This window comes from Corylus avellana, chromosome ca11, assembly GCF_901000735.1.
Source record: "Corylus avellana chromosome ca11, CavTom2PMs-1.0".
Classification (NCBI taxonomy): domain Eukaryota; kingdom Viridiplantae; phylum Streptophyta; class Magnoliopsida; order Fagales; family Betulaceae; genus Corylus; species Corylus avellana.
In genome coordinates, this window is record NC_081551.1 from 13,105,380 (window position 1) to 13,123,955 (window position 18,576).

General features: G+C 35.4%; 1 protein-coding gene across 2 annotated transcripts; it reads left to right on the forward strand.

The window, feature by feature from the left end:
- Positions 1 to 5,463: 5,463 nt before the first annotated feature.
- LOC132166595 (probable LRR receptor-like serine/threonine-protein kinase At5g63710) lies at positions 5,464 to 18,082 on the forward strand. Of its 2 annotated transcripts, XM_059577441.1 has the most exons (12): positions 5,464 to 5,687; positions 7,441 to 7,611; positions 11,627 to 11,759; positions 11,935 to 12,006; positions 12,778 to 12,921; positions 13,169 to 13,240; positions 13,466 to 13,531; positions 14,749 to 14,819; positions 14,896 to 15,042; positions 15,364 to 15,705; positions 16,850 to 17,244; positions 17,370 to 18,082. In XM_059577441.1, the coding sequence occupies exons 1-12, from the start codon at positions 5,675 to 5,677 to the stop codon at positions 17,679 to 17,681; spliced, it is 1,938 nt and encodes a 645-aa protein (XP_059433424.1). In that variant the 5' UTR covers positions 5,464 to 5,674; the 3' UTR covers positions 17,682 to 18,082. The 2 variants fall into 2 exon arrangements, with proteins under 2 accessions (XP_059433424.1, XP_059433425.1); XM_059577442.1 differs by lacking the exons at positions 5,464 to 5,687; positions 7,441 to 7,611 and having other exon boundaries at positions 11,750 to 11,759; positions 11,903 to 12,006.
- Positions 18,083 to 18,576: the final 494 nt, after the last annotated feature.

The following is an 18,576-nucleotide window of genomic DNA, read 5'->3' on the forward strand; positions in this document are numbered from 1 at the left end:
TAGAGAAAGCCGCAGCGGGTTCCCCTTTTCCAGCAAGAGGTTTAGGTTCTTCACTAGAAACATACTCCCAAGGACAATGTCCTTTGAGACACCTACTCATATTTTGAGACCAAGCCGGGTAATTGGAGCCATCAAGAATAATAGGGATAGGTTGGGTAATATCTTTGGTGTTTAGGAGAGTGGTAGTAGGTACGGCCTTTTTTTTTTTTTTTTTTTGAATATAATCTGGTGTGGTTGAGTGTAGGATAGGTTCTGTGAGCTAGGTGAGAGGATTGAATCTGGTGTGGCTGAGTGTATGATAGGGGATATGAGCTTGTTTTTAAGGGTTAGGATCTGGTGTGGCTGAGTGTATAATAACGAATATAGGCTTGGTTAAAAGGGCTGAGATTTGGTGTGGCTGAGTATATTACAAGTCTGTGGGCTCAAAAATCAGAAATAATCTAGTGTGGCCAATTGTAGTGTAACTAGGTGAGCTCAAAAAAAAAAAAAAAAAAACAACTTACAAAGGTGGCGACGCGTGGTGGCGTGTAGTGGCTCCTGGTGGTGCGTGCTTCAACTGGTTGGACAGATTGGTAGCCTCTGGTCACGAATCTGAGATTCATTTCTGAAAATGGCTGACAGGGGCAACGTGTGGTGGCCGGAAACGGCACGTGCGGTGGTTCAAAATTCCACAAAAAGTTGTGGTGGCGAGTGGCGGAGCATGGGATCTCCTAGTGGCGCATGCTTTCGACAGGCCAGTAGATCGGCGGCCTCTGATCTGGATTCTGGAGGTATTTTTCTGAAAAACGGCTAACTAGGTGGCGCGTGGTGGCCGGCAGCGGGGCGTGAGGCTCGTGAACAGTGACATAGACACTTACGACAGCGTGTGAGAGTGCGTTGAACTTTAGAACGATGATCTGAGAACTCGACAACATAGATTGGACCTTTTTGAGCCTGTTGGTATAATAGTTATACCAAAACAAGATCGAAAAAGCCTTTGAATTGTGTGGAGAACGTACTGACTTCCTACTTCTCTAGACAAGGCCAAAACTTGGCTCTGATACCATGTTAAAATAAACTAGAGAATATAGGGATGAAACTGAATACTATATTTCTGTGTGATTTGAACTATATACAAATATGCCTATTTATAGTTGAATAAGGCTAGATAAACTAGGAAATACAATCATGGAATTAATGTATAATATTGCAGAATAATATCAAAATATATATACAGGGAAAATATATCAAATCAACAATTATGGTGAATATCAAAATATATTCAGAATATATTCTAACACTATATATTGTGTTTACTTTACAACCTTTACATTCAGCCTTTAATTTTATTGTCTTTTAATTTTAATTTTAGTTCATATTTTGGTGGTGTGACCATTACTCTCATCCCTGAAATATGAATTCAGTTTTACATATTGTTTTTACTTTATAACATTCAATTATTTCTTTTATTGTTATTTAAATTCTGGTTCGTATTTTGGTGGTACGTACTTTTAGTCTCATCCCCGAGATATGAATTCAATTTTATATATTGTATTAACTTTACAGTATTTATATTCAATTATTGTCATTTAGTTTTGATTCATATTTTGGGGCATTGACCATTAGGTCTCATCCTCGAAATATGAGTCATGTTTTATATTATATTATCATTTATTATTATTATTTTGTTATTTATATACTAATATTGGTTCATATTTGGTGGTGCTGACCATTAGCCTCATCACTAAATATGAATCCAGGCGACACCTCTTTTGTTTACAATAAATACATGTTTATTTATGTACATAAATGAGAGCTCATTTCATACTCGACTCTGAGATTTACTTACTAAGTCCTAGGCTTACGCAGTGTTTGCGGCTTGTTGGGTTTTCTTTTAAGAGGGCATTTAAAGGAAAGAAGTCTGGTGGCTATGGTACTTATATCTAGTTTGATTAGCATAACGATTTTTCAATTAGTAGCTCTCAATCTGTGATTGATGATAGTATTGTCATGCCTAATGATTTATCTTAGTTACCTCATATCAGTCATTTTCACATTCTGTTATAATTACTCTTAGTATGTTTGATGGGTGATACCTTCAGACAGTTACAAGTGAACTAAAGCTAGAAGAATTTCCACCAACCCTACTAAAATGGACACAGCCATTTTTTGGGGCGTTATAGTGGGTTAGTAGACCCATGGTTGGGTTTGGCTGCGACCCAGCTGAAGGTCAACAGGCCCACGTTAGGTCTGGCCGTGACCCAGCGTGGGTCAATGCTTGACCCACTACTGGGTCTAGTAGCGACCTAGCCGTGGGTCAGTAGACCCATGCAAGTCTAGCCGTGACCCAGCATGGATCAGCAAACCCACTCAGGTCTTGCTATGACCTAAAGTGGGTCACGACCTAACCCATGGTTTAGGGGTGGCAAAATGGGTTGATGGGTTGACACAAATACGACTCGTGCTGACTCGCCACCCAATTATTCTAAACACGAACAAGACCAAACTTTGATAGAAGTAGGATAAACTCTCTTTAGGAATTTTTTTTGTCTTAAGAAAATGTTCAAAATCTTATGGTTTACCACCAAAACTGGCTTCACTTCTTTCAAGCAGATAAAAAATGGCCAAAATATATAAAAATATTTTATCTGCCGCCATCTCAATGTCTTTGATTTAATCAAATCCTAATCTAACCACGAAGATCATGCCCATTTACTGAACAATATGGAAACAATTTACTAAGCTACATTTTCTTTTCCTTTTCCTTTATAAGTAATTACACGTGCACCTGGTGGATCTCAATCCCATGGTCTGCATGATATAACTGTGTTTAACCAGACAAATATAAACGAATAATTGCAAGAATACATTCTTTTCCACTCCAACCAAAACATTCAAGACTGAGAAAGGGAGTTGTAGGAGAGAGAGAGAGAGGCGGAGAGAGAGTTGTAGTAGAGTTGTAGCGCTGGACCGTGGTGGCGTGGTGTGTGAAGAAGAAGGGGAGAAAGTTGATTGTGAAGGAGGGAGAAACTCTGCTGTTAGAGAAAGGCAGAGTGAGATGAGACGGCTGCTGCAAATTAGTGCTTTAGGTAATTAGGTTTAGTTTAGGGGTTTAGGGTTTTGGCCTTTTTTTTTTTTTTTTTTTAAAAAAAAAAAAGAAAAAGGGTGAGGTAGGTTGATTCGCCAAAATAAAAAATTAACAGGTCATAAATAGGTTGACTCGATTATGACCCAAACTCGTTAAGAGGTAAACCCAAATCCTGTAACTTCGTGTCAGGTTTGCATGTTGTGTCAAAATTGCTAGTCCTACTCACGGTTGGGTCGCGGTCACCCACAACTGGGTCTGGCCGTGACCCAGCTATGGGTTTGCTGACCCACGGGTCACAAGGTGACCTTGTGACCTTTTTATTTTTATTTTTTTTATTTCAAAAAAATAAGAACGAAAATCAAAGGGTAATTTGATCTTTTAAAGGGTTTCAATTAGGGTTTAATTGCAAAAATTGACAAAGAGGTAAATTACATCAAATTAAAAATTTGATATGTGAAATTGAGAGTTTTTGAAATTTAAGAGATCTTCTTAAAACGCGTAGTAGTTTAAGAGTCCTTTATAAAGTTTTTTCAAAAATTTATGTTGTTGAGAATGATTGACTTGGAGTTTGGAAATGAAAAGTAGATTTGAAGGAATCTCCCACGTAGTCGGAAGTGAGAGACTTATTGAGTGGTCTCTCTTATCTAAGGAAACCACTATTTTGTTCACTTTCTAGTTGGCACTTTTTTTTTTTTTTTTAAAAAAAAAGAAATTTGTTGAAAAACAAAAGAAGAAAGCATTTGTGCAACTTTTGAAAATGCTAGAGTTGTGAGGTTTTTGAGGACGTTGGCTGAGAGAGTAAAATTGGGGCTTTTCACAATGCCACTTTCGTCCAAGATTGAGGGGTTATTTGTGGCCGGATTTTGCTGAAATTTTAGCATGTTGTTCATTATGATAAGAGCTTTGTATTGACTAGTGTCAATTAGTTGAAATTCCTCACCAATTATGTAGTTTCTAATAACAACTTGGTGAAATTCACCTTAAGGGGATGGCTTTATGTTGTAATCAAAGAATATACGTATTTTTAATGTGTTGATAGCCTCTAGAAATTATTCTAGAAAAATTGTTATAAATCGATTATTATTAAATAGGATCCATAATTTTTTTCTATATGTTTTGCGAAAAAAAAAAAAAAAAAAAAATCTCCTCATTTTTAAAGAGATCTTGGCATGAAGTGATGGGTATAATTGGCTGCCTGGTTTCGGTCGGTAAAGGGCATCAATGGTCGCTAGCACCGGTTAGCCCAGTGCACACGTGGTGTCCGAATCAGCATCCTGTTCCATGTGCAGTGGCAAAGAGATTTGCCGCGTACACCCGCATTTGTACCACTATAAGAATCAATCATTTTTTTTTTTTTTTTAATTTAATATGAAAGTACAATACAATAGGGAGTTTATCCATTTGTCCACCGAATTTCCAACAGAACCTGTTTTATGCGGTGGTTCGGTTGTACCCGCATTCCCCCACTCACCGGATACTTACTCTTTCGGTCCCCATCTCCATAAATAATATCCACAAAAAAAAAAAAAAAACCTGTTATTTCCAAAGCATTACTTCAATTCCCCAGTTTCTTATTAATAATTAAATCGAAAATATTTAACACAAAATGTTCATTTAGTTTCCAAAAAAATGATAATTCGTTTTTAAATTTCGTAAACTATTTTTTAAGTTTAAATTTCTCCTTCTTAAATTGTTGGATCTCTACGGACATCCACTAAGACCTCTACGAAAAGTTGCTGGCCATTTTTTGCAGTAGCACATTTATTGTACGAGAAAAATACTTTATGAGAGATTATTATTTTTATTTTCTTAAAATGACATTCTACATTGAAAAAAACTGAAAGTAATATTCAAACAAAAAAAATGATATTTTAATGATATTATGAGGATAATAATAATAATAATAATAATAAATGCATACGCATTCTAGTAGAAGGTGAGAATAAAGTTAGGATACTATAGAGAATGCTATATATATTATACTACTATCCTTCTTCTAAGTTGATATGATATTACTGATAATATATATTTTTGTTAAAAAAAAAATTATTGATAAATGAGAATAACACGTGAATATAGTAATGATGCGACATATTCCATTACTCATATACATATGGTGTGACAATACTGTGTCGTCTCTGTGTTGTCTTCTTTTTATGTTTGGGAAATTTGAGGTGTCGTTGTCATCCAAACAGGGAATATAATCAAAATCACACCATTGGGCGACGGTCAATGGTCTATGAATGCTTGTGTAAAAGAAATGCCTTGTCTCTCTCACCTGCGCACTTAACTAAAAAAGGGTAAAGATAGAACAATAATGAGATAAAAAAAATGTAATTAAAAGCAGAGTGACCCATTAATTAGTGGGATTCTCATTCTGGTTCCACCACCAAAACCCACCAAGTACCTTCCATATTCTCTCCCATTGGCCTTCCCGGAATTCTTTTTTTGGCCATTGCTTCCCCTCTCATTGCTTAGTGGGACCCTTTTGCACTGACCCATCACCCATTTCCCTTTGATCTTGACACTCATGCTCATCTTCAAATCATTCTACTACTTCTACCTTCCCATCTTTTCTCATGGTGGGTTGCAGCAGCAGCAGCAGCCATGGCTGAGACGAGTGAGTTTCTTTTGGTTTCTTCTTAACTTCATTTTTAACTTATAATATCTCTTTCTCTGATTGTTTGAGTCTTGAAATCGTTATGTTTGATTATTTCATGTGTGTTTAGCTCTCACAGATTTGTACTTTCTATCACTATTGCATTTCAGTTAGAAACTTTCTCTGTAATTCTATGTCATCACTTTGTCTCTACTTTTGTTCACCTCGTTGTTTATCCAGCACAACAAATTGGCCTAGTGGTGGCGAGTTTTCAATTTTATTGAAGAGAAATGAAGGAAACTTGGGGCTTTTATATTCGTTTTGCAACTTATATTTATTTCTTTATTTATTTAAAAAAAAAAGAGAGAAAAAATAAATTTATACATTTATATATATATTTTACTTCTTTCCTTTTCTGTGCTTAATGAAGGGTAAGGGACTATTTGGTAACCTTTTTTTTTTTTTTTTTTGGTGAACTATCAGCAGTTTCCTTTGATTTTCCATAAGTTTAGAGTACAAAACTACTTTTTGCTTCCCTATAAAAATATATTTCACAATAATTTCTCTTACCTTTCTCTGTACCATTAGAATATTATTTTTTTACAAATACAAGTTCTTTATCTCACTTTTTTTCACAAAATCCTAACACAATTTCCAATTAAAAACAAAAGGATGAAATATGAGAGAAGAAAGAGAAATATTATATTAAAATAATGCATAAGGAGCCAAAGTAGTTCTTTTACGCATTCGAAAATACTGTAGCAACCCTTACGAGTTGGTTAAATGTAGGGAATCTGATGTGAGTAGATTTTTGTGATTTTTTTGAAATTTTTCCTAAACACAAGGAAGGGAATGGCATATTGGGCCGCTCTTAGGTGATTGGTAGTTGAGGGCGTATCTATCCGGAAGAATAAACAAGTGATTGTAGTTACAGTCTATTATGAAGTTTTCGTGGCAGGGACAATTTGTAGAGTTTGGTTTCTTGTTGTCTTCAGTTCTTGACCTTGTTTCTTGCCAACCAAATGGAGTAAAAGAATTGGGAAACTCCTTCACTTTAGGTTTATGAAGGTTTTGGAGAGGGCATTGTGATGTCTTTTGGAAGTTTTGATAAGTATATACGAAAATCATTGACTATTAGTTGTTCTCATTAAATGAAGTTGTGAAATAGTATTCATCAAAGAAAAGAAGAAGTTGTGAAATTGCTTCAATGGATTGACATGTTGTGTCACTTAAACTGCCTCTTGAGGGTTTTTGGTTAAGAGGAAAACAACACTGTAGTCTCTAGCTGAAGAAATCTTTCTGGTCTGTCTGATCAACTGGCATTTGACTAGTAGGGGGATTTTAAGGGATTGTGCTTTACTTGTGAAATTCATAAATAAAACCTAATACCCCAAATAGGACAAAATACAAAATATGACCAAATTGGACTTAAATTGTGTAAGCACCCAATAACATAATAAGCCCAAAAATAAGATTTAATGGATCAAAAGTACAGCTCATATCCAGAAATATGTAAAAAAATACTTTTGACTCTTAAAAGTAAATAAAAACTAAATTAAAATAAACTTGACTTTTGTTGCCTGCATCATTTTATACTGGTGGTATGGGACAATCTCGTCGAAAGCCTGCATATGTTGTTTGAATCCATATCCTTGTTAATGATACATGTGCTCCTTTTTCTTTTCAACAGTCATTCAAACTGCCTAAATTTCCTTTTTTTTTTCCCCTCTTGTTTCTGTTACTTGGAATAATCATATTATTTTCCTTTACATAGAGCTCCGAAAACAGGGCAGGAGGTCACCTAATGAATACCCCTTGGAAATTGAAGACAGTTGCATATTTGGAGCTTTTTTAGGCTGGCATCCTCTAAAGCTAACCATGCGCTGTGTTATACTTCTCATTTTGCTGATAATCAGTTATTCATCCACGGAACCTGATGTGGAAGGTATAGAGATTAAACCTTTGATTTTATTCTGTCAAAAATTTTCTCCTGTTTATACCTGTAGTTAAAAATAAGGGGTGGGGTATTTTCTAATTGGCCCTGACACACAATGTTATTATTTATAAAGAAAGCAAACTTTTACTCTAATATGTTTACCAACAAGATAAACTTAATCACACACCTTAAATCAAATAACCAATAGATAAAATATAACTTATCCTAATCTAATGCGACCCATCAAGTGGGAGAATATATGTCATATGATCCTAACTTGGAATAAATAAATGCAACTCGTCTTGGGCTAAGAGCTTTGGTGAAAAAATCTACCAGTTGATTTTTTGTCTTCACATATGGGAGTAACTATTTCTTTATTAGTCAATTTATCATGAGCAAAGTGACAACTTACTTTTATATGCTTCATTCGCTCATGGAATACTAGGTTTCTGACTCTATGAATTGGCACCTGATTATCACAGAAAAGTTTCATAGGTGTTTTTACTTTAAACTTCATTTCTTGAGGAAAATTTCTTAATCATATAAGTTTGCAAAAATTATGGGGTATAGCTCGATATTTTGCTTCAATAGTAGACTTGATGATGACAACAGCAGCTTTTTTTGTACTTTTCCATGTTAAGATTTCCTCCATGAGACGTGCAATAACTAGTAGTAGATCTTCTATTTGATGGTGAACCAACCCAGTTTGCATTTATGTAAGCTTCAGTACATAAGTGGCCATGATCTTTATATAAAAGCCCACGCCCTGGTGGTCCTTTTAAATACCTGAGAATTAATTGTATTGCAATCCGATGTGGCATTCTTGGTTTCTTAAGAAATTGACTAACCACACTTACCGCAAAGGAGATGTCAAGCCTAGTAATAGTGAGATAATTGAACTTTCCTACTAATTTTCTATACCTGCTTGGATCATCCAAGAGGTCCCCTTGATCAATTGTCAATTTCTGATTTGGATCCATTGGAGTACTAATTGGTTTGGACACCAGTACCCCTGAATCTTTCAAAAGGTCTAATATATATACTTCCTTTGAGAAAGAATAATGCCATTAACTGATCGAGTCACCTATATAAGCAGAAAGTATCTAAGCTTGCCTAAATATTTAATTTGAATCTTAGTGCTTAAAAAATGCTTCAAATTTTCTATTCCTTGGGTGTCATTACCAATCAAAATGATGCCATCAACATATACCATCAGTAAACCATACGTGCTACCAGTAGAATAAGAAGACTGAATGATTCGTTTGACATTTCATCATGCAAAACTCTAGTAACAACAAAGTTCCCCAACCATACTCTAGGTTCTTGTTTCAACCCATAAATGGTTTTTTTCTAATTGCACACTTTGCCATATTCCCCCTAAGTAACAAACCCAGGGTGTTGCAGAAAGGCATTTTGTCATATCCAGTTGATACAGTGGTCGGTGAAATATGGCAGCTAGAGAAATAAGAACTTGCATTGAACATATTTGACCAACTTGAGAGTATGTTTCTGCATATTCCATTTCCTAAGTTTGTATATAGCCCTTGAAAACAATGCGGGCTTTCAAACGATCAATGGTACCATCGGGTTGATATTTAATAGCGTAGGCCCAACAACAACCAACAATCTTCTTACCAGAAGGTAATGGGACAAGATCCCTTGTCTCATTACAATGCAAGGTAGACATGTTCTCCTCCACAGCCTTCCTTCACCCATTATGAGATAAAGCATCTTTAAGACAAGTAGGAATACATGAAAATGAAATATTGGTAATAAGACTAGACTAAAGAGCAGATAAGGCATGGTAAGAAGCTTAATTAGAAATATAGGGTGTTTGGTAACTGTTATAGGGTTTAGGGTTTGCATGAGAAGAGAATTGAAGAAGAGGCTCGATAATCACGTTGTCTTCTTCCTCTCACACTATATATATATATTGTAACTTTGAATATGAAGACCAGAATACCCATATAACTTATTAACCCTAATACTCCCCTCTAACACTCCCCCTCAAGCTGGAGCATATATATCATATAAGCTCAGCTTGAAACAAATAAACTCTAACTTCTTTTGACACAATAATGTTGTAAACATATCAACTAGTTGAGCTCTAGACTTCATGAATAGTGTAGACATATCTCCGTTGAGAATCTTATCTTGAACAAAGTGACAATCGACCTCAATATGCTTGGTTCTTTCATGAAAGACAGAGTTAGATACAATGTGTATAGCAGCTTGATTATCACAAAATAACAGGATAGGAGTAGGAGCGGCAAATCCAATTTCCTGGAGAAAATGTTTTAACCATGTCAATTCACTAGCAGTATTAGACATTGCCCTGTATTCTGCCTTAGCACTCAACCGTGCCACCACCGTCTGTTTCTTACTTTTCCAAGTCACCAGGTTACCACCCAAGAACGTACAATATCCTGTAGTAGATCGCCTATCTGATGGAGAACCTACCCAATCTGCATTAGTAAACCCTTCTAGCCGAAGGTGTCCATTCGGTCTATACAATATTCCAAGGCTAGGAGCTCTTTTCAAATACCGAATAATACGAGTAATAGGTTCCCAATGTGAAACCCTAAGGAGCCTCCAAGAGCTAACTAACAACGCTACCTGTATATGAGATATCTGGCCTAGTAATAGTAAGATAATTCAACTTTCCAACCAAACGACGATACCTACTAGGGTCTTCAAATAATTCTCCTTCATCCTTTACTAATTTCTGATTATGATCCATTGGAATGTCAACAGAACGAGTACCCAGGAGACCTGTCTCTTCTAACAAATCAAGTACATATTTTCTTTGAGATAAATTTTTTTTTTTGATAAGTAAGTAGCTGGTTTTATTAAAAGCGTAAGGCGCCCCTAAGTACACTGGAAGTATACAAGGAGGAACACCTAACTAGAAAGGGAAAAACGTACAAGGAAATCATCATAGCTAACCGAAATCGGGAAAACAAACGCTACAGTCCAAAGATACAGAGTATGGAAACAATAGGATAAAAAGTCCTCAAAAGACCTCTCCTCATCCTCGAAGCACCTATTATTTCTCTCTCTCCAAAGACACCAAAAAAAGCAAATAGGCACCATCTTTGAGATAAATTGATACCTGTTCGGAATCTAGCAACTTCAATTCCCAAGAAATATCTTAATTTTCCCAAATCTTTTCTATGAAGCTTCTGCTGTAAAAACAGTTTCAATCAAGCAATGCCTTCTGAATTATCACCTGTAATCACAATGTCATCTATATATACCACAAGAAGGATGTAGCCTGCAATAGGTAACTCAATGGAAGTTCTGGAAGCAGAATCGGTAGACGAAGAAGAGACAAGCGGTCACATGGATAGAATGGTCTATCTGTATCGTCAGGTATATACCTAAAGAGAAGGTTGAGTAACTAACGGAGTAATTGGTAGAGGAACATCAAGTGTATCATTATTAGTGGAAGACTAAGATAAATATGGTTGAGATTCAAAGAATGTTACGTCAATAGACACAAAACGCTTTCTTAATGTGGGTCAATTGGGCAACCGTAATGCTTTGTGCATATGGAGGATGGCTCCGCTGTGTTTGATGTGGTCTATTTGGCTAGAGCAAAACGCAAGGAGTTTTGACGATCGTGACAATGGATTGCTAAATTTGAAGAAGTTGATGCTACACACCTTGTTTCTTTGGCGAGTGGCATGGACTATTTTGCCTATTTTTGCGTTTTATGAGTTTTTAGCATTATGTTCTTTTTCTATGAGTTAGGGGTCTTTTGTATACTCCCTGTGTGCTAGAGTTCGTCTCTTTGCACTTTTATGAATATACATTATTTATCCAAAAAAAAAGAAGCAAAAGACAAAAAGTATCTGAAAGAGTCAGTGTCACATTAATACATCTCCTTCCACTTCTGTTTTATTATTACTATTATTTTTGCATCATCATATAGAATGGATTCTTTTCCCCAGCCATCGTTGGCTGTCTTAAATGTTGTATCATATATTTAACATTTGGATGCTCCACTTTTGCCAATGTTCAGGTGAAGCTTTGTTTGATTTTCTTAACGCACTCAACGATTCCAATGGTCGAATAACAGATTGGAATCATTATTTTGTGAGTCCATGCGCCAGTTGGTCACATGTCACTTGTATAGGAGATAAGGTCGTATCCCTGTAAGTTTGTCAGCTTGGAAGATACATATGTTAATTTATAGGGACCTGCAGAAATCTTTCTGATTAATAAAATAGTAAATTTTTATTTCCAGTTTAATCCAATTGCATTTGCTTTCATCAGGGAATCTGTTTATCTTTTGCAGTACATTTACTTTGTCAATGTACTGATTTGCAGGAGCCTTGGCTCAATTGGACTTTCAGGATCGCTTTCACCTTCAATTACTAAACTGAAATTTTTGGTTAGCTTGTAAGTTATCATCTTGATGCATTAAGGTTACTCTTTTTGCATGACTGGACAAAGTGGTAGCAGCATTTATCTAATAAGCTACAGTATGCTCCTTTTAACATCTATGGTATCTGTTTGAATTTGCTGACATGATGATCTGGAATCTAAATATAAATCTTGCCTAAAATTGACAAATTTTTTTTGATGAGTATCTTCATTATGATTAGTATCGGTGTCTGAATTGGTATGCATTTTTCTAGCTCGAGAAATATAGTGCTGATAAAAGAAGGAAACGCTTTTCCTAAAAATTAGGATAAGCATGGGTGGTAATGAAAATCAAATCTAGAAATTATAGATTAAATGCATAAAATATATGTACATGGACACTCAAGGGTGCAAATATGTGTTGTGGCTCATACGCCACTAGTATGGTTTGATAAACAACCAAAGCTGCCTTAGAATGTCCTTATGCCACATGTTTTTTCAAGAATTTGGTACAAAGTTCTTTCCAATCCAAACTGTAACGATCTGATTCCATTTCACATTGGGTATTATACTTTCACACAAGTGAGGGGAATTTCATCTTTGTATTTGAGAATTGTTTAAGAGTACAAAGTACAAATTAATTGAATGGGTATATAAGATCTACGCTTATATTATTACTGTTTGGAAGTATTTCCAGTCTTTTATTGGGTTTTCAAGATTTGTTTAATCACATTTTGTATTTTTGGGATGTGTATCCATTATGATAAATTGCCTGCATGCTTTACTAATATACTCCACCTGATGCAGGGAATTACAGAACAATAATCTATCTGGTGTGTTACCTGATTACCTTGCCAACATGACACGTCTTCAAAATCTAAATCTTGCAAATAACAATTTCAATGGCCCTATTCCTGTCCCTTGGGGTCAGCTTTCCAGCCTCAAGCATTTGTAAGACTACCATTTCTGTTGAACAATCAAATTTTCTTATTTTTTTCCTATGCATGAAAAAATTTATGTTTTCTTGAAAAGGTCCTTGAGCCATCTCCACTGGTAATTCCTTTATATTTATTCTCTTTGTAATATCATAAAATTTTTAAAGAATAATTTTGTAATCAAGTCTTGTACATTCACTTTTCTATTGTCCACAGCCAAAAATAGATTATGAAAAAAAGTGCTGATGTCAACTGTGATTCAGGGTATTGAGAGGAAATCACTTATCTGGACCCATTCCTGACTCCATTGCAAATATTACTGGGTTGATAGAACTGTAAGGAATATTTATCTTAAGGCTTCTATTACTGTTATGCTTTGATGCTTGATTTAAATCTTGTCCCACCTTAAGCTTTTATGCAGCATGCCAAGAAAACTCTGTTTCGCAGTTTCTCAACAGAAATTCCCTCAACCAAGCACAAATTTTCTCTTAATTTCTTGTAAGAGTAAATTGTGTGCTACAGCCAGAGTTCATATTTATGATGATTTTTTTCTTTTACAGGGATCTTTCATCTAATGGCTTATCCGGAAGAATCCCTGTGCAACTCTTTTCAACTCTGTCATTTAAGTAATTCCATTACAAATTCTAAATCTCTTTCAGTTTTTGGTAGTATTTTTTTTTTATAATGCAACACTATCTTAGTCTCTCTCCCCCCCCCCCTCCCCCCCTGCGGGGGGCCAAAAGAAAAAAAAAAATGATAACAACAATTAATAATAATAATAATAATAATGGAAGTTTGATTTTAGCATTATGGTTTAATTAAAACTCCAATTAGTTGAAGAACACCATTTTTGTTAACCTAATAAATGATTGCTTATAATGGATGACAAAGAAATAATATTGCTATTGAATCTTTTGTCCATGAACTTGTTACAAGAGACTGATTTGGGAAAATGGCTGCTATGCAGCTCAAAACTGGGAGTTTATTAATTACGCAACAAATGGCACTCTGTTCTAGCTGGATTTTTTTTAATACAATTACAAAATCGCAATGAAGATGCCAGCTAGCCAGTGCTAAAGTTTCTTGGTGGTGATAAAGACTCAGGTCAATTTTTGTCTTTTTTGGCCTCTACCATCTTCACCTTCAACTACGCTGCTTCACCTTTTACTTTAATTCATCAAAGTTGATACAATTAGCCCTGTTTAGATTGTACTACCCTTTAACTGTTGCTAGTCAAGCCAAAGCAAGGTCATAGAGAAATACTCTTGGAAGTAGAGATGACTGCAGATCATAACATGTCAGTTCTTATCTGATTCCTTTTCTATTGTTTGCATGTGGATCTAAGAGGCAACCATCATTCTCTTCCACATAAAATCGCTTTTTAGTTGGACTGTGGCATATAATATCTCTCAATTTTCCAACTATTTTGAATTTGTGGATTTTTGTTCTTTTAGCATCTAATGGGGACTTTCTTTATATACATCTTGTGTATTATGGTTGCGCCCCTCTATATTCATCAACGAAATGATATATTTATAAAACAAAAAAAAAAAATGGTTTGTTTTGAAAAGTATGTTAGTGGTGGGAGCCCATCTAAAATCCGTTTTGTAACTATCATCTTAATAGGTTCTTTCAGTGTTTGAAAAGCGAAAACATTTCTGAATGATTTTGCTAGACAAGCACAATTGTTAGCCTTGGTATAATCCTTATAGTAATTCTGAAGTTTCTCTGTGGTGTTATGGATACATGTCTGATTTGTACGGGTACATCAGATAAAGGAAGTATGTCTTTCATGTACATCACGTTTGTACAGGATTTGTTATCAACAGCATCATTCTGTCAGTTTTACAGGAACAGGTCTTGCTTGTGGCCCTAGCTTGGAGCAACCTTGTGTTTCTAGCTCTCCTCTTCCAGGTTTATTGATGGTGTTTCAATATAACATTCATGTTCAAATTATCTAGGAGATACTTACATTTTAAATATTTTGCAGTTTCGACCAGAAAGTCGAAACTTGGGGTGGTGGTAACTTCTGCAAGTTGTGCTGCATTCGTACTGTTGTCACTTGGGGCCATTTTTGCATATGGATACCATTATTATGTGCACAAACTCAAACGTGATATCTTTGTTGATGTTGCAGGTAATTTCACCTTTGGCCTTTTGATCTTTTAGTGGTCTTATATATAACTGTTGTTAATAATGACACCATTGAACCATGTCAAATTATTCATTTTATTTTTTACAGCCTATCATCTCCTTCTGATTAGCTAGGCAGATAAATGGTGATTCCCAAATAAGCTTAAAAATCACTGATGTATGCATTAGCTTCCTAAGATAAATACTTTCATTGCATTTTTCTACTAACTATATTCAAATGCTTGTAACTCTGTAAAGTGAGTTAATACTGGATACTTCTGGGCGCCTAATTTATTTATTTATTTATTTTTTTTGTCCATTTTAGGTGAAGATGATTGTAAAATTTCCTATGGCCAGCTGAAAAGATTTTCTTTGCGTGAACTCCAACTTGCAACGGACAACTTCAGTGAAAGCAATATGATTGGACAAGGAGGCTTTGGAAAAGTTTATAGAGGTTTCCTCTCAGACAACACAAAGGTTGCTGTGAAACGCCTTACAGATTATTACAGTCCTGGTGGAGAGGCTGCATTCCAAAGAGAAGTTTATCTTATAAGTGTTGCAGTTCACAGGAACCTATTGCGGTTGATAGGGTTTTGTACAACCTCATCTGAGAGGATCCTTGTTTATCCATTCATGCAAAATCTTAGTGTTGCATACCGCTTAAGAGGTATATCCTTTAAGAATCACTTTGCTTTTAGTCCATCATATCTGATTTTCTCTAATTCTTTGCAATTTTAAATTAGACTAACTTGCACAGAAGTACTTTCTTACCTTGGTTCATACTTTGGGTTTAGGCATCATAAGTGGAACAAAATCCTAAATTTTTTGAAATCTCAGTCAAAATTACAGTTTTAAGTTAGACCTGTATAATTTAAAACTGTATAATTCAAAAAACTGTATAATTTAGTGTAATACCTGCACAAAACACTAAGTTGGCGTAGTGTTAGGGGTTCTATATATCCATTCTTTTGTCTAATGTTTGAAATTTGCTATTGGTTTAGTTTTCATTTAAGCTGATCATAGTGAACCAATCGGTCCTTTGATCGGTTCGGTTCACGATTGATCAGCAGTTTGGTTGGGCAGTTCAATGGTTCAATCCTTTTTTTAAATCAGTTGGTTATAAATAAGGTATACCAGGACCATACTTTGCACCGATTTATGGTTGATCTGGTTCAACTATTCTATCCAATCTGGTTCATTTTAAAACATTGCAAATTATCTCGTAACATTTTGATAATGTTGTATTCAGTGAATTTTGATTAGTGCAATATCTTACTAAATCCACAGTTGAATTACATGATTTGTACGTATCCATCATGCTCATGAATTATTGAGACAATTAAAAATGCATATACCGTTTAACAAATGATCAAATTTTATGGTATTTTTATATTTTAAGTACCTACTAGAAGCATGAACTTCGATGATATTAACATATTACATGACATCTGATGACTTGAAATTTGGAAAGGCATTATAGGCATGCTAATGGTAGGCTTCACAAAATATTTATTGAGTGAATGAAAAGATATTGAGTGCGAAGTGTTACATCATATGTATGTGTATATATGTATGTTATATATGTGCGTGTAAATTGAGGTCACTTGATTCAATGTTTGGGTTTCTTTTTTTCAAGATTCCATCTCAACATGTTTGTGTGAGTAGAGGATGGACAATCTGCTTGCGAATATTGATTACAAAATGAAGTAACCTGTTGTTATATCTATATTTCTTGTTTTTGGACCAGCTTGATTATGAGTGGGTGCTCATATTTCAATTCTCCAATTTTTTTCCTTCAATGTTTTTCATAGATTTAAAACCTGGAGAGAAAGGGTTGGACTGGCCTACAAGGAAACGAGTGGCTTTCGGTGCGGCCCATGGCTTGGAGTATCTACATGGGCATTGTAATCCTAAGATTATACATCGTGATCTAAAGGCTGCAAATATCCTATTAGATGATGATTTTGAAGCCGTTCTTGGGGATTTTGGGCTGGCAAAGGATGTTGATGCGAAATTGACTCATGTTACCACTCAAGTGCGTGGCACCATGGGTCACATTGCCCCGGAATATTTGTCCACCGGAAAATCATCAGAAAAGACAGATGTGTTTGGATATGGTATAATGCTTCTCGAACTTGTCACTGGTCAGCGTGCAATAGATTTCTCTCGGCTTGAAGAGGAAGAGGATGTTCTTCTGCTTGATCATGTAAGATTTTAAATCTTTGCTACTCATGATGAACTATATATGGACTTACCTATACTCTATCCTGGAGCCTGGAGGCTTCCCTCTTGTTCATTTATTCATTCTCTCTTGTAAATCTTTCTGAACAGATCAAGAAGTTACAGAGAGAAAATAGGCTGGATGACATTGTAGATGGGAACTTGAAGAGCTATGATCCCAGAGAAGTTGAGACCATTGTTCAGGTTGCCTTGCTGTGCACTCAAAGCTCACCTGAGGAGCGTCCAACAATGGCACAAGTGGTAGGAATGCTGGAGGGAGTGGGTCTGGCTGAGAGATGGGCCGAGTGGGAGCAGCTTGAAGAAGGAAGGAATCAAGAGTTCTCCCTCATCTCTCACAATTTTACTTGGGCTGAAGAGTCAACGCATGATCAAGAAGCCATACAGTTGTCCAAAGCCAGATAATGCTTTTAGGCATAATATAAATTTTGAAAAGAAAAAAAAAAAAAAAGAGGAAGAAAAAAGGAAGAAACCATCATATATGGGCAAGTTACATTTCTCTTACCATGGCCAATGTATTTATTACGCCAAAATTTAACTTGTGTTGCCTACTATATACCTATGAAATATTGACAATTAGTATCTTGTGGTGAAAAATGTATCTAAGGGAACATCATCAGCAGGCTATCCCTCAATATCATTACAATCTTTTGGTTTGGCACAAAATTTACTTTTGTTCTTTTTGGATGATAGAATCTATGTGAAATATATATTTTGGCATGGTGGGAAGGATTGAAACAAATTTGTGGCCTTATAATTTTTTGTACGTCAGAGAACAAACAATTGAATCCGCAGAGAAACTGGCTGTCAACAAGAAGGGACCCATCTTTTCCTATAGGTAGCCTTAATCAAAGAGGCTAGTCGGGGTATCAATGGATCACCCCATTTCAAAGGGGTACATTGTAACACCTCAACTATGGATAATAAAAGGGATAGTTTTATTTATGACTTTAATTCAACTATGGATGATTTTATAGAAGAGTCAATTGAAATTATAAGACGTTATTAAGAGTTTTGATTAATCAAAATAAATACTAAACTTTAATTATAATTTTTTAGTGAAATAAATTGTAATTAATGGTAACTCATGACAAGTGTCTTAGTCATATTAGAACTAGTTTTATTTTCCTTTTAGGCCTTTTTTCAAGCTTATTATTATTCCTTATGAGGCTTGACTACACAAGCAAAAACCCTAAGTGGTCGTGTATTATAGTGAGTGTAGCTAGGTTTTCCAAGTCATACATTGACAAAGAAACCTATTGTAACGCCCCCAAAACTGAATTGAGCCATTCTGGTAGGG